The sequence below is a fragment of the Sturnus vulgaris genome, chromosome 6, assembly GCF_052056855.1.
Source record: "Sturnus vulgaris isolate bStuVul1 chromosome 6, bStuVul1.hap1, whole genome shotgun sequence".
NCBI classification, from domain to species: domain Eukaryota; kingdom Metazoa; phylum Chordata; class Aves; order Passeriformes; family Sturnidae; genus Sturnus; species Sturnus vulgaris.
In genome coordinates this window covers 10,043,157-10,055,849 of record NC_142248.1, presented here as the reverse complement: position 1 = coordinate 10,055,849, position 12,693 = coordinate 10,043,157, and the positions used below count along the sequence as shown (strand labels likewise).

At 37.8% G+C, this 12,693-nt stretch overlaps 1 protein-coding gene across 16 annotated transcripts in view; it reads right to left on the bottom strand.

Moving 5' to 3' along the window:
* The window catches only part of PHF21A (PHD finger protein 21A), a 126,238-nt gene that overhangs the window by 26,438 nt on the left and 87,107 nt on the right, over positions 1-12,693 (bottom strand). For all 16 annotated transcript variants that reach the window (XM_014881861.2, XM_088166924.1, XM_088166916.1 and 13 more), the window contains one exon: positions 505-705. In XM_014881861.2, the coding sequence (XP_014737347.1) occupies positions 505-705 (201 nt within the window). The remainder of the gene's footprint in view (positions 1-504; positions 706-12,693) is intronic.

Below are 12,693 nucleotides of genomic sequence, written 5' to 3'. Positions count from 1 at the left end.
AGATATTATTTGGTATGACTTATCTGTTTAAAAAGAACCAAGCAGAAAGAAGCACGAACTGTTCTCTTGCATTTGTTCACATTTGTAGAGGGCATTTTGTTAGTCATTTAAAAATAAAGGATTTTAATCATATACCTTTTACAGTGTGTGTAAAGTATTTACTGTTTCTTGAGAGCTACTAGGTATGGTCAGACTCATTATTGTACCTAGAGAAAAGACAGGCTCATTTGCTAAACTTTCACTTATTTTTAAGAAATGTGATATTGCCACCCTTCTTTTCTGTTATGATTCAACTTTTAAACAATACATCATTTTTTAAACTCAGATTGGAGATTTTTGCCAAAAAAACCCAGAAAGACACATATCTGCATAACCACAGAAGAGGAAATTCATACTGGTACACTAGCAGGCATAAGTGAAAGTTTGCAGTTTTCTCTCTGCACTTTTCCTTTTTTTAATTTTCAGTGAGCTTCACCTTTAGAAAGAAAAACTGTAGCTTTTTACCTGTGATCCTATCACGTTTGGAGAGGGTGCCGTGGACTGTTGCTGCTGTTGATGGTGATGTTGCTGTAGCTGTTGTAGTGGTTGTGGCTGTGGTGTCTGTAGTTTGTTTTCTGACTGTGCCAATGGCTGTATTTGAAATTTACTGTCTGGCTGTTCCTGCTTCACTATCAAATTCTTTCGAAGCTGTTCCACCACTCTTTTCTACCAGATAAACAAAATCATAAACAGAAATTATGACAGTTATTTAGCTGCACATACTAGAGAAAATAATAACACCTAAAGATATATTTATTTAGTGTAAATAAGAAACTGCTCAGAAGCTTAGTAGGATTTCTCTTTTTGGAATTTTAAGTATTTATGTTATTTAATAAAATTGTCAGTGTAAAATTGGCCACAGAGGACTATTACAGCCCAGAAAGGTGACCTCACTGTTCTTGTAGAAACCCACTGACCAAAATTCAGCCTATTCACAAACCACTGCAAGACCTCATTAACATATTTATTAACATGATTCCACATGCTTTGACTCCTTCAAACACACATCACTCCTAAACAGTGACAAAAAAGAACTGTGGGTTGAAGCCTCCCAGCTGACCTCAAGGCAATAGGCATGTCATTCTGTACCAGGCACTGAAACTGAGTGAGAGACAGCCAACTTGAGTACAAAGTGGGGATCAGGAAGGGCATGGATGCATGGTCCTTCTGTTCAGTATTACTGTCACCTGAAAAAGAATCAGCCAGGGCTACCTCCATGGGAGAAAAATACCATAGATCTTAGGGGCTCCCAATTACATTTTAGCTTCCAATAAAGTTTGAAATTATTTTAAAAAGAGGTTTCTTCTCCTGGTAGCTATTGTGCATCTTCAGACAGTAACAGGATTTAAGAGCACAGCAGGTGACTTGCAGCATAAGATACATGTTATCTGCATGGATAATAAAGGCTCACAATGTATATTCATATTATACTTTAGTGTGGACAACAGTGAAAACACTGTATGAGTTTTTTTACCTTCTGCAGGCATGAGCAAAAATGGACATTTTTACCTACACTCTATCCACCCCCAAATTTGGACAGTTTTAAAAAAATTTAGCTATATACCTAAGCCCCCTTGATCAAGAGCACATGCACGCTCCCAAGCAATTACACAACAAGACTGTTTTTGGAAGAGGACAATTAAGTCAACAGGCATGGGACAGGCTGAACCAAGAAAGCTCTGGTGGAAACAGGAATGATCAGGAAACCTCTACCAGAGCCAAGTGCTGACAGCGGATTGCCCGAAGAAGTTGCACTTACACGGAAAACAAAGTTAAAAATAACACAACCATTTTGACAACACCAAATGCTTTGATTTTTTTATTTGTTTTGAAGCATTAGTATTCAGACACCACACTAAACACAGAGATGGAGAAAAACAAAACCAAAAAATCCAGCTATTTACTACAACTGGAAGAATATTTTCCCTCAAATTTCATTCACACATGGTTATGAAATTCTGAGCTAACAAAATATCTGTTTTCTTCATTTTGTGGATATACAGTAGACTTATGATTTTAAGTATCTTGCTTATGACGAGCTAAAACAGCACAATGCCTTCACACAGTGAGTGTGTACCTCGAGCCCAGAAGAAGATAACAAAAAAGGGCAGGTTCCCAAATTGCCAGATTTGAAAACTAGAACTTTAAAAATAAATGAACAAATAAAACCCACAAGCAACAAACCCCCATCCCTGTTTCATAATGTCAAAACGTGTGAGCTCACATGATTGACCTTTCAGCAAAAGACTGAATTCAGCAATTTGAAGGTACAGAAAAAGGACTGCCTGGTTTCTACAAAACCCACAGCCCTGGCTGAGGATGCCTGCTCAGCTCTGACAAGACAAACATAGGCCCAATCTCGCTGAAAATTCAGGGAGTTAGTAAAGGACAGCAGATTGAAGGAACTATTTTACCCTGCATCCAGTGAAGTGCTAAAAGCTGTCAAAGCCTAAAAGCTGTAAATTGTTTGTTCCCTTCTGAAACAAGGATAAAATAATAGAAGTGTAGAAGGCATTTCCCTAATTCAGATATTTCACAGTTTTAAATGTCCTATGTCTATCAGCTTGCTGATACAGTATATGTAATAACTGAACCATCATTTAAAATTGCTTTCTGAAAAGATCAACCATGTTAACATGCAAATCAAAGTGCAGTGTCAGCAAGCAGGTACAAGAGCTGAAAACACATTTCCAGAGAGTAACCCAAGGGGGAAGAGAGGAGAAGGCAGCAAAGTAGGAGAGGAAATAATGCAATGTACGTATAGAATACCTGCCAAAAAATGGACTGCACATACACTGCACAGGAGGCTAAAGAATTACCATACCCGGAATGAACAGGAAGGGAGTTTTTGTCTTCCACAGCTGCTAGTATGAAATTCAGGGATAATGATGCTCTTCTACTGATTCCCTGACTGAAGGAAATCAGCAGCAATGACCCAAGAATGAATTTCCATCTTGTTCTTTACAATGGGAGGAACATTAGTGAAAGGATTAAAAAAAAAAAAAAAAAAAAAAAGAGAACGAAAGAGAGAGGGAGAGGCAGGCTGAGGACTCCTCTGCCATACTGTTACAGCAGGACAAGAGCCAGCAAGGAGAGCAGGGGAGCAGAGGCGAGGTGAGTCACATGGCATTCACACACTGCCTGTCCCACCCCCGAGCCTAAAACCATGGCCTGCAGAAATGGGGTAAAACAGGACCAAAGCACAATTTGTATTAGTGCCTTGTGCAAAAACTGAGGCTCAGCATATTTGGCACAAGATGGATAACGTGAGTGGAAAAACGCCATTGCTCTGGAAGTCTACGCTAGCCTGTTGGAGGCTGCTGAGAGCTGCCTGGCAGCAACATATCCTGCCATCCATATCCATTATGCAGATATTAAATTGGAAGAAACATCTAATGCTTTTAAGATTCAGAGAGTAAAACTGAAGTTTGCACAGCATGCCAATTGCTTACGCAGTTTAATAAGCTGCTTCTACCAACTGTCAGTAAAAAAAACACATTGAAACTACAGAAACCATTTTACTATCTGCAAGACTGTTGAGATTATGTTTGTTCGTAATTATCAAGAGAGACAGTCTGAACAGCATATTTCAAAGTCCACAGTCGAATTAGCAAAACCAGACGAGTCTCTCGGGGTTGCACGTACACAGGATCTGGGAGCAGATCTCCCAGTTTGAGCGCTGGCCTCTGCAGGGCTCAGCCCACGCCGCTGGTCTGACTCGCTCGGCTCCTCGGCAATCCTGCTGCAAGTGCTGCTCTGCAGCCACACAAGCGCCCAGCACGGGTCTGTCTGCAGAGCCTTAGCAGAGCCTCCTTCAGCGGGGAATTAAACGGGAGGGTGCTAGGAAAGAAACTCTTGTTTACTGTCAGACTTCGTTAACGCTGTGTTTTAAAATTGTTCCTCCGTTATTTGACTGTTCTTAATCAATTTTAAAGACAGTTTGTGCTGCAGAAAGTACGGTCTGTATGACAGATTTGCCAAGGCTGACATCAAGTCCTAGCTGCATGTCTTACAGACAGAATGCCAGTCAGATTCAGGTGTTCTAAAAATACCACAGAATTCTTAAGAACTATTCCTAATTCTTTAAATGTAATCATTTCCATTTTTCCTTCCCACTCCTATTTAAGAATATTTAATTCTTACTGACAATTTCAACATTTTAAATTGAGATTAACTCAATCACAAATACATCATCATGCACACAACATAAGTTTTCTGCATGTCTTAAAGCTCTAGCTCTCCTCATATCCCTAGAACAGTTTATTTTCCTGCCATAATAAGAACGCATGAAAAGCATTTGTCTTTCAAGTTTACTGAACCTTCCTCAAAACTGAATGCCAATCCTCTCTTTACGTCCACGATGTGAAAGAATTTAATAATCTCATCCTTTCTTCCGAACTGTATTCTACCCAAAAAGGAACTGCCAGCCCTATGCAATGGTTACTATCAGACGATTTCCAAACCCATTTGCTGAACAGTGGCCCGTAAGCACACTGCATCATCTCAGAGCTCTTGCTGTCTTGACATCTTTATCGCTAATCTCATCAGGAACCGTTCACACCACTGAGTTCAGAGCCCGAGACATCTTATATGACCCTTCCTTAAAGTTAATAATTGCAATCAATATTGTGACATTTTGCTATACCACTTTCTCATTCATGCCACAGGCCAGATCCTAACATAGCACTGGAAGATTATTTTGGTTTGATTAAGCGGAAAATAGATCTTCTTGATTATGTATCTGTGCCAAAAGAAATCTCTGTGCTCATATAAAAACTACCATGAATATGTTGTTACAGGATAAGCAAAGTACTTGGAGCAAACTTAAAACTAACTACAGTTTAAGGTTTTTATTCTAATTAGATAAGCATTATTCCCTTTTTAAATCAAGCAAAAAATTAGTTCTTTGAGTATATCTCTTTTAAATACTAGATCTCTGGTTGTATTTGGTGACACATTTTCCTCTTCTTTCAGGAAACATGTTCAGAAAAACATCTATATCTAGAGAAAGGTCTGCTTTTAAACTTCAAAAATCAATCGAAATTAAAATATAAAGGTATTTTAAAAATGAGAGAGTAAACCAGCATACTAAATAACCTTGCAATGCATACATTTCATATCACAAAACTAAAGCTGATGTGGTTTGAACTGTTCAGCTACCTGTCAGTGCCAGGCTTTCCTGCTCTCAGGAAGGCAGCTATTATGGATCTTCTGCTGCCTGTGCCCTCTAGTGAACAAGATGTTCTCTGGGATATAAAAGCTGTCTACTGCTGCGAATGAAATGGTTAAGAGGAAGCACTGATTTCAAGTATGCTCCAACTTGGAAGTGGAGAGGATGGAGGGAATTTCACTACTCTGCAGTCTTCCTTTCCCTTCTCTCAGTCACTTCTATGCCCTGTTCTATATTCAAAGAGAAAGATACCAGAATTTCCACGGCAGAAAAAAGCGGAAAGATTTTGGAGATCTGGTACAATTAGTCTTTAACCTGCAAAGAGAATACGTTTTGGGAATGGAAAGATTATAAGCAAGGAGAGTAATTGTACACTCATCTACTGCGTTAAGATGGTATCTAAAATTTAAAATAGTGAAATCCAATTATAGAAATTGATGACGCAGAATCTACACCAGTAATGAAAAAAAACCCTTTTGTACAAACCAGCTTGAATTAAATTCCATTGAAAGAATGATCTAAGGACTACAGAGACGTTTTCAGCTATTTCTGTGGTTTTCCTGTATTTTTATGGAGTTCTGCTCTTGTGGCTGGGCTTCACTTATAGCTAGATTTTTTTATCAATCTAATTTTTATAATTCTAAACCAACTAAATTAGAAAGAATTTTATTTCCAGAAAAAAGAGTGATACAATTTCCTACTTCTTAAAAGTGATCAAAATGGCACCTATATCTTTCAGTCAGAAAAGGCTCTCCCTGAGCAAGAAGTGCTGCTTGAATGCTAAATAGAAATGTAGTAGTGGTACTGGGAGGCCACTTCCCCCCATACTCGAATGCCTTACTGGGCATCATTACTGAAATGTGCACTATTTCTTTTTATAGCTGAAAAACATGGATTTTTTTTTTAAGCTTTAGTCAAAATTCATGGGTATCTAATCTTACCCAGTCAATGGTTGCATTGCCAACACTCCTGTAAGTGTCCCAAAGAGCATGTGCTGCTTTCAGCTCACAGAAAACACAGCTAAAAGCAGCACAAAGACACAAGGTCTTCTGCATGTCTAAAAGAGGTTGCAGAGCATGTGAGGGCAACTGAATGCTTCTCCTCCCTCAGCCATGATGGTCCTGTGGGATGAATTTACAATATTGATGAACACTAGAGATGAAACACTTAGTTTTGGTATCCCTCAAATTCATGAGCTTGCTTTGCAGTCTTAATACCTTTAATACAATTTCTGACTATGGCATCTGGGACCTTGTGTAAAATGGAATTTACATAAAACTTAATTCCATAAAAATCTACGTTAATGTTATGTCAGATAAATATTATTAGATAGCGTTGGCATGATGTGAAAAGTATTTTTGTCATTAAAAATGCTGGTAGGCTTATAACAATTATATTTTAAATTAATTCCTACAGGTGAGATTGTGAAACAAACACACAATTCAAACATGAACATATACATTTTGAAAGAGATGCTGAGTATTTCCTTTATGATAGAGAAACACCACTTCAAGCTGCTAGAAATCATTCAGAAGTAGATTATGACAGTTCTGAAAATAATATTCCTTCCTTCTTAACAAGGGAGAATGTTAATTTTTTTTTTTAAAACATAGCTAGAATTATAAATTAAAATTCTCAAAAATAGCTGTTGTGCTATTCTGCTTTATGTGACTTCTTGATTGCTTTATTATCAGTACCGTGTCTTTTACCATTTGCAGCACCACAAGACCAATTAATTTTTGGAAGGGAATGCTGTACCATCAAATGCCTTATGCATCACTGTCTTCTTGTTTTAGAATATTTACTCTTGCACAAAGCAGAGCACAGAGAATGAAATAGTAGAGGCAGCACACATACAATGTTTTCCTGCAGCTTACATATTAACCAAGTGTAATATCTAGCTTCTTACCCCAGCGTGTATGTTAACAGAAAGAAATTTGCAAGAACAGCAACAATAATTAAACAATGAAGCAATTAATGAATGGGGAATTAAGTGTGTGACAACAGGCAAAACAGAACAGGAAAAAGAGTTAAGTGCAATACTTTGAATGTAATTAAGTAATCATGAAATTAAAGGAATTTTTTTTTTTTTAATTTGACAAGATTTGACAACGTTTGTCTTGCTTTAGGTTTTTCTCCTTTACAGAAATACTTCCAAGTACAAATACAAACTGGTGAAAGGAAATGGGGACAAGCTCAACATGAAAACACTGAAGAAATTTAAGAATTAAACTGCTGAGTACACTGGAAAAGGTGCTCATTTTAATTTTATTTTGCCCATCTTATTGTTCTACCCCCATTTGTCTGTTTCACGGAGAAAAAACATTCTTAAGGGAAAAAATAAAAAAAGCTATCTAGACACAGTTTCAGAAAGTAAACAAGAGTTTTGTACTTCAATGTAAAAAAAGTCTGTATGATCTCCAAGTGAACCTAGTTTACTGGAAGCATGTAATGCAGTCTTGTAAAATCTCTCGTAGACTGAAGTCTACAATACAAAATCTCAGAACAAAAAATACTGTGGATTGTTATTCTTATGGAGGAGAACACACAGGAACAGCTACCCCCATGGGAAAACCATTTGCATCTATACACAGTAGCTGTTTACTAAAGCTAAACACCTCTGCCAGGCCAGTCCCACTGTTTCTCTTCTTCTACCTGTGATTTAGCTCATAACATGACATCCTTTAAACTGAATTTGCCTGCATTAAGGAAGCAAAGTAGAGCAATTTAAGTAAGTAAACTTATTTCATGTTTTAGAAACAAACAACCTAAAGAGAAGTATGCTTTTTAATCTGGTAACTCCTCATATTTTGAATAACTCAAAGGGAAAGGATAGTCATAAAGTAATTTTACAACATACTACTGCATATTTTAATGTGCACAGTATCACAGTCTTTGAATAAAATTTAGTCAGCTTTCAGCAGGGTTCTTGTGCATCCTACAGCTATTCTCATGACTGAATCACACCTCCTCTCTTCCTCACAAAAGGAAACACACACAGTTCATGCTCATGTGCCTCATGCATGATCAGAAATATCAAGCAAGATGACTAGTTTTACTAAACCACTGAATGGAAATGCAGTCTTTTGTGAACAGAAAGAAGTGGATACTCAAACTCTATTGTCCAACCCCCTATTGATAACTCTGATTTTGGTAACAGCATCTAATATTTCTTTTTCACAGTTGCTTTACAAATGTCACGAACTAACATCAGCATTTTCCCTGTTGTCAATTAAATGCTGTTTAGTGCTAATTCAATTAAAACCTATCACTAATAACATCACATCACATCACAGTTCACTGGTGATCTCTACTTCATAAGCAGAATGAACAAAAAGTCACAGCTTCACCCCACTCAAATGAGAGATTTTTCTCTTCTTCTCAGTAATGTGAACAGTATATCAAATACAGGTGTTCTGTTCAGCTAACATACCGGCTGTCCTATTCTCTTTAGTTAACCAAGGACAATCAAAATAAAGAAAAATGCCTCCTTCACAGAGAAGACATCAAATTAAATCACTGCAGAAATTCCAAACTGCTGGCCTTCAATTGTATCAAGGCTTGTGGATCAGGCAACAGTGACTCTGAAAAATAATGCCATGATTCTTCCTTGCCCTCCCAATTTAAATGGTATGGAGAGAGGGACTGTGTTTATCTTGGCACAAAAGATGCATCACTAAGTATGGCTAAACTACTCAACAACTGAAGATTTGCTGAACTACCACTGCTCTTAAATTAAAACACCCAAGAATGGGCATTGTCCAAAAGAATGGGAAGCTACCTTTTTCTTGAGGGATGCAGAGGTACTGAAGACAATTCAAAGGAAGACCACAGCCATAATCAAGGATGCAACAAACTACTCTGTGTAATGTGAAGCTTACTGAGGCTCTGCATATCCAGTTTATTGACAGGTGGCTACTTACTGAGTACAGATATTTATATACAGAAAAGAAATCCAGTGATGGGAGAATTTTTAGTTTCTCTGAGAAATGTAAAATGATGATTCCGTATCTGCAAGTTGAAGGTAGACAAATTCAACCTAGAAGCGAGATGCAGATATGGTTAAATGCTGGACCAGTCTAACATGAGAGGTAATGGCCTACCATGGTTTAAAGCCTCTAGAAAAAGGGTATACAACTCTCCAAAGGAAATGCTTCATCTGAGTTTTGGAGCAGACTATATAGTAGATGTGAGGGGAGAGGGATCTGGGACTTGGGAGCCTCTGCTCATTCTCGTCTCTTACGAGGGACAGTGCAAGCGCTATCACTGCTCCCAGCATGCTCCTCCAGTACTGAAACTCCACATAAAGACAGCCTTACTCTTTGGAACATTAACATGTCCAGAGGCACAAACAACTAGATATGCTCAAGGTTCTTTTTTCAGCTTCTGAAACACAAGATAATGGCCACAGGTAGAGAAAAAGAGGCTAAGCAAAGCAAGTTGTTCTTCTTCCTTTGATTGCCTTTTTTTGTATGTCTTCCTTTCATATTTAGATTTTTACTGATTTTAAACTTGGAATGGGAAAAAATTTTTCCAGGTCAGACTTTCTGGGGATGTTTTTTGCCTTCCACTGCAATGCAGGATATGGATTGCCTGCTAGGACTAGCTGGGCAAATTTCTCCTGATCAACCTGCTGACCTTGCAAGAGCCTTCAGAGTATTTGGCAGCACAATCCACCACTTGTTGTCTGAAAAACAAAGATGTGGACGACAAAAATTTAGTTCACTTGATAACCAAACTGTCCAGTTCTCCCTGAATCAAAAGACATCATACAGGATTACTGGGGTAGAATACAATGGCCTCTAACATGCAGGAAGTTAAATCAATAATTTCCTTGGGTTTTGTAATATCTGTGAGGTGTCTTCCTTCTACTTCCCAGCTGCAGTTTCGTAATTAAACTTTATCTGTATTCTATTAAAAGAAAAAACCAAAACAACAAAACCAACCCACAACTGCATGCTACAGACAAAAGACAAAAAAAAATTAAGAATATGATCACAGGATCAGGCATCAGTATCCAGTCTCAATTTTTGTATGTAATCTCAAATTTTGTTTAGTCCCTGGATTATAAATCCCAGTAACTCGTCCTGCTTCCACCAGAACTCTTTTCTACGAAAGCTTAATGCCTTGGTATCAAAGCCCTAGGATGGTGCCCATCACTTCATCCTGCAAGGCAATGGTTATGTGATATGCAGACACGAAGAAGGCACAAATGGCACACAAAGATCTTTCTGACATCAATGGATACTTCACAGGAGAATGGATTTGAGACCTGCTGTATAAGTATGGACAATATCCTGCACAAAAAAATACTAATAGAGTCCACATAAAGGAACATAAACATTCCTACCCATAAGTTCATACTACTTTTTCACAGTGTGCCTGCTTGTTTGACATTATACTGTCATAATTTCAGACTGTTAAACCTCTGCTCTAGGGTTTATAAAAGATCAGAGCACTTGTCACTCTCAGTGCAGGTAGCGTGAGATAGAGTGGTTGAGCAGTTCATTCTTCTTTCTAATTACACTCCATTAACCTTCCACATGAGAGCTCCCCTGTGTTTTCATACCAGCAGCACCAACTGGCTGTGTTTGATAAGGCTCGGCAGCGTTTGCAGGACCAGCACGTGTAACTGAAGGAACAGTTCAGCTCGGCAGCCCTTGCAGAAGCTGCTGGTGCTCTGTCACTGAGCTGCAGTCAGATTCAGCTGAATTGACACATGGACACCAGCTCGCCCTACCCACTTCCCTCACAATGCTACCCCTTGAACTTCAGACATACATGATCTATCAGAAAGCCAAATGCAGAACTAGGGAATTATTCACAATTGAGAACCCAACAGTTATCATACTTTCACCTCACTGCAAAGACCTGCCAAGAGAAAAGTATTTAGAGCACTAAAGCATGCAGGGCAGTAGAAAAGAAGTTGTCATTACATTATAATTAGATCACGTTAGTGTATGCAACCAGGGTACAGAGAAGGAAAATTACTTTTGATATTTAAATCTTTTTCAAAGGCACTTTCAGTATCTGGGGTTTGTTGTGTGTTCTGAAGACCACACTGCTTACAAACAGCATTCTATTTCTCAGTAACCTTCTCAATATAAATGTGACCACATAAATGAACAACTTTTCTAAAAAGAGAAACTTCTCCAATTAATAATGTATTCTATGAGAGTTTTAAACTCAGTGCCAGGAAAGCTATTTTCCATGTGCATGAAGGTAGATTAGCATTTGTGTATACTGAGTAACAGTGTCAGCACATGCTTACACAGATAAAAGGGAAACAAATTTGGAAGGAGGGATTGTAAACAATCTGGAACAGAATCCAAATTATTTTTAAAATAAATGAAACATTACAAAATCTGCACTTTTGAATGACATTTAACACAATCCCCTAAATTTTTTAACTGTTTCAAATGACTTCACAACACAAAGTGGTATATGGAACTGGTCTATATAAGTGAGTGATGGCAATACTCTTTTTGCTATTAGCTCCATTATCCTTTCCCATGCCTCTCCTGTTTTTTAACATATTTTGATACTTGCATATGCATGTATCTCCATAAATAAATATAACTTACTTCTACTGCAGGTTTCCCAACCTTCAGCTAATATTTTGAAATGACTGCCTGTTTCTAAGACTTGGGAAGTTTGAAATGTCTGAAACAAAATCTGTTTGTGCTACAAGTCAAGCAATGAATCCAGTCCTGTCCTTGTTCAGAATGGTTCAGGAATTTTATTTCAGAGTTCTGGTACATATTATCAAAGGTCCCTCCAGAGAACAGAGAACAGAGGTGGTTCTTCTCTTATAACGAGCAGGTAAATGCTGCTACTGAACTCACCTAAAAGTAACCTGAAGAGTCCTGGTTTTCAAGGGTGATCATTAAAGACCGTTAGACCCATCTTCTACATCTAAAATAGATTTTGGACCTCCTTTCTCCAATTTTCCTAAATTTATGCCAAAAGATGCCAATTCAGTCTTTAATGCAATTTAACTTGTGCCATCTAAGCCTGTAATACACAACAGAAATTCAGAATTTGTGGATGTGAACAACCACAGTGAATCTAAAACTGTCAGGCTACTGAGGTTGACTAAGGAAAGCTGAATAGGCAGAGGACAGTTAGTTCATGCCTCTAAGACACATTTGCTCCAAGTGTGAACACAAGTATCTTTTTAACAACAATTTTTTTAAGAATAATGAATGATCTTGTTGGGATACATTTGATATCAACAAAGTGCAAGATTATTTCCATTGGATATAAATTCTCTTCTAAAGATCACCCTTAAACCTAATAAATTTGAAACAAACACAATTAGGACATTGAAGAAATTTAACTACAGCATCCCTACCTCCTGTTCTGTAAAAATCTATCCACAGTGCTTCAATGCTATAATGCAATGAAATCTTGTTTGAGCTAGGATTAAAATTTGTCAGACTAGGATAATATTGAAGGAAAGCAGAACGACATTTCTGTGCCAC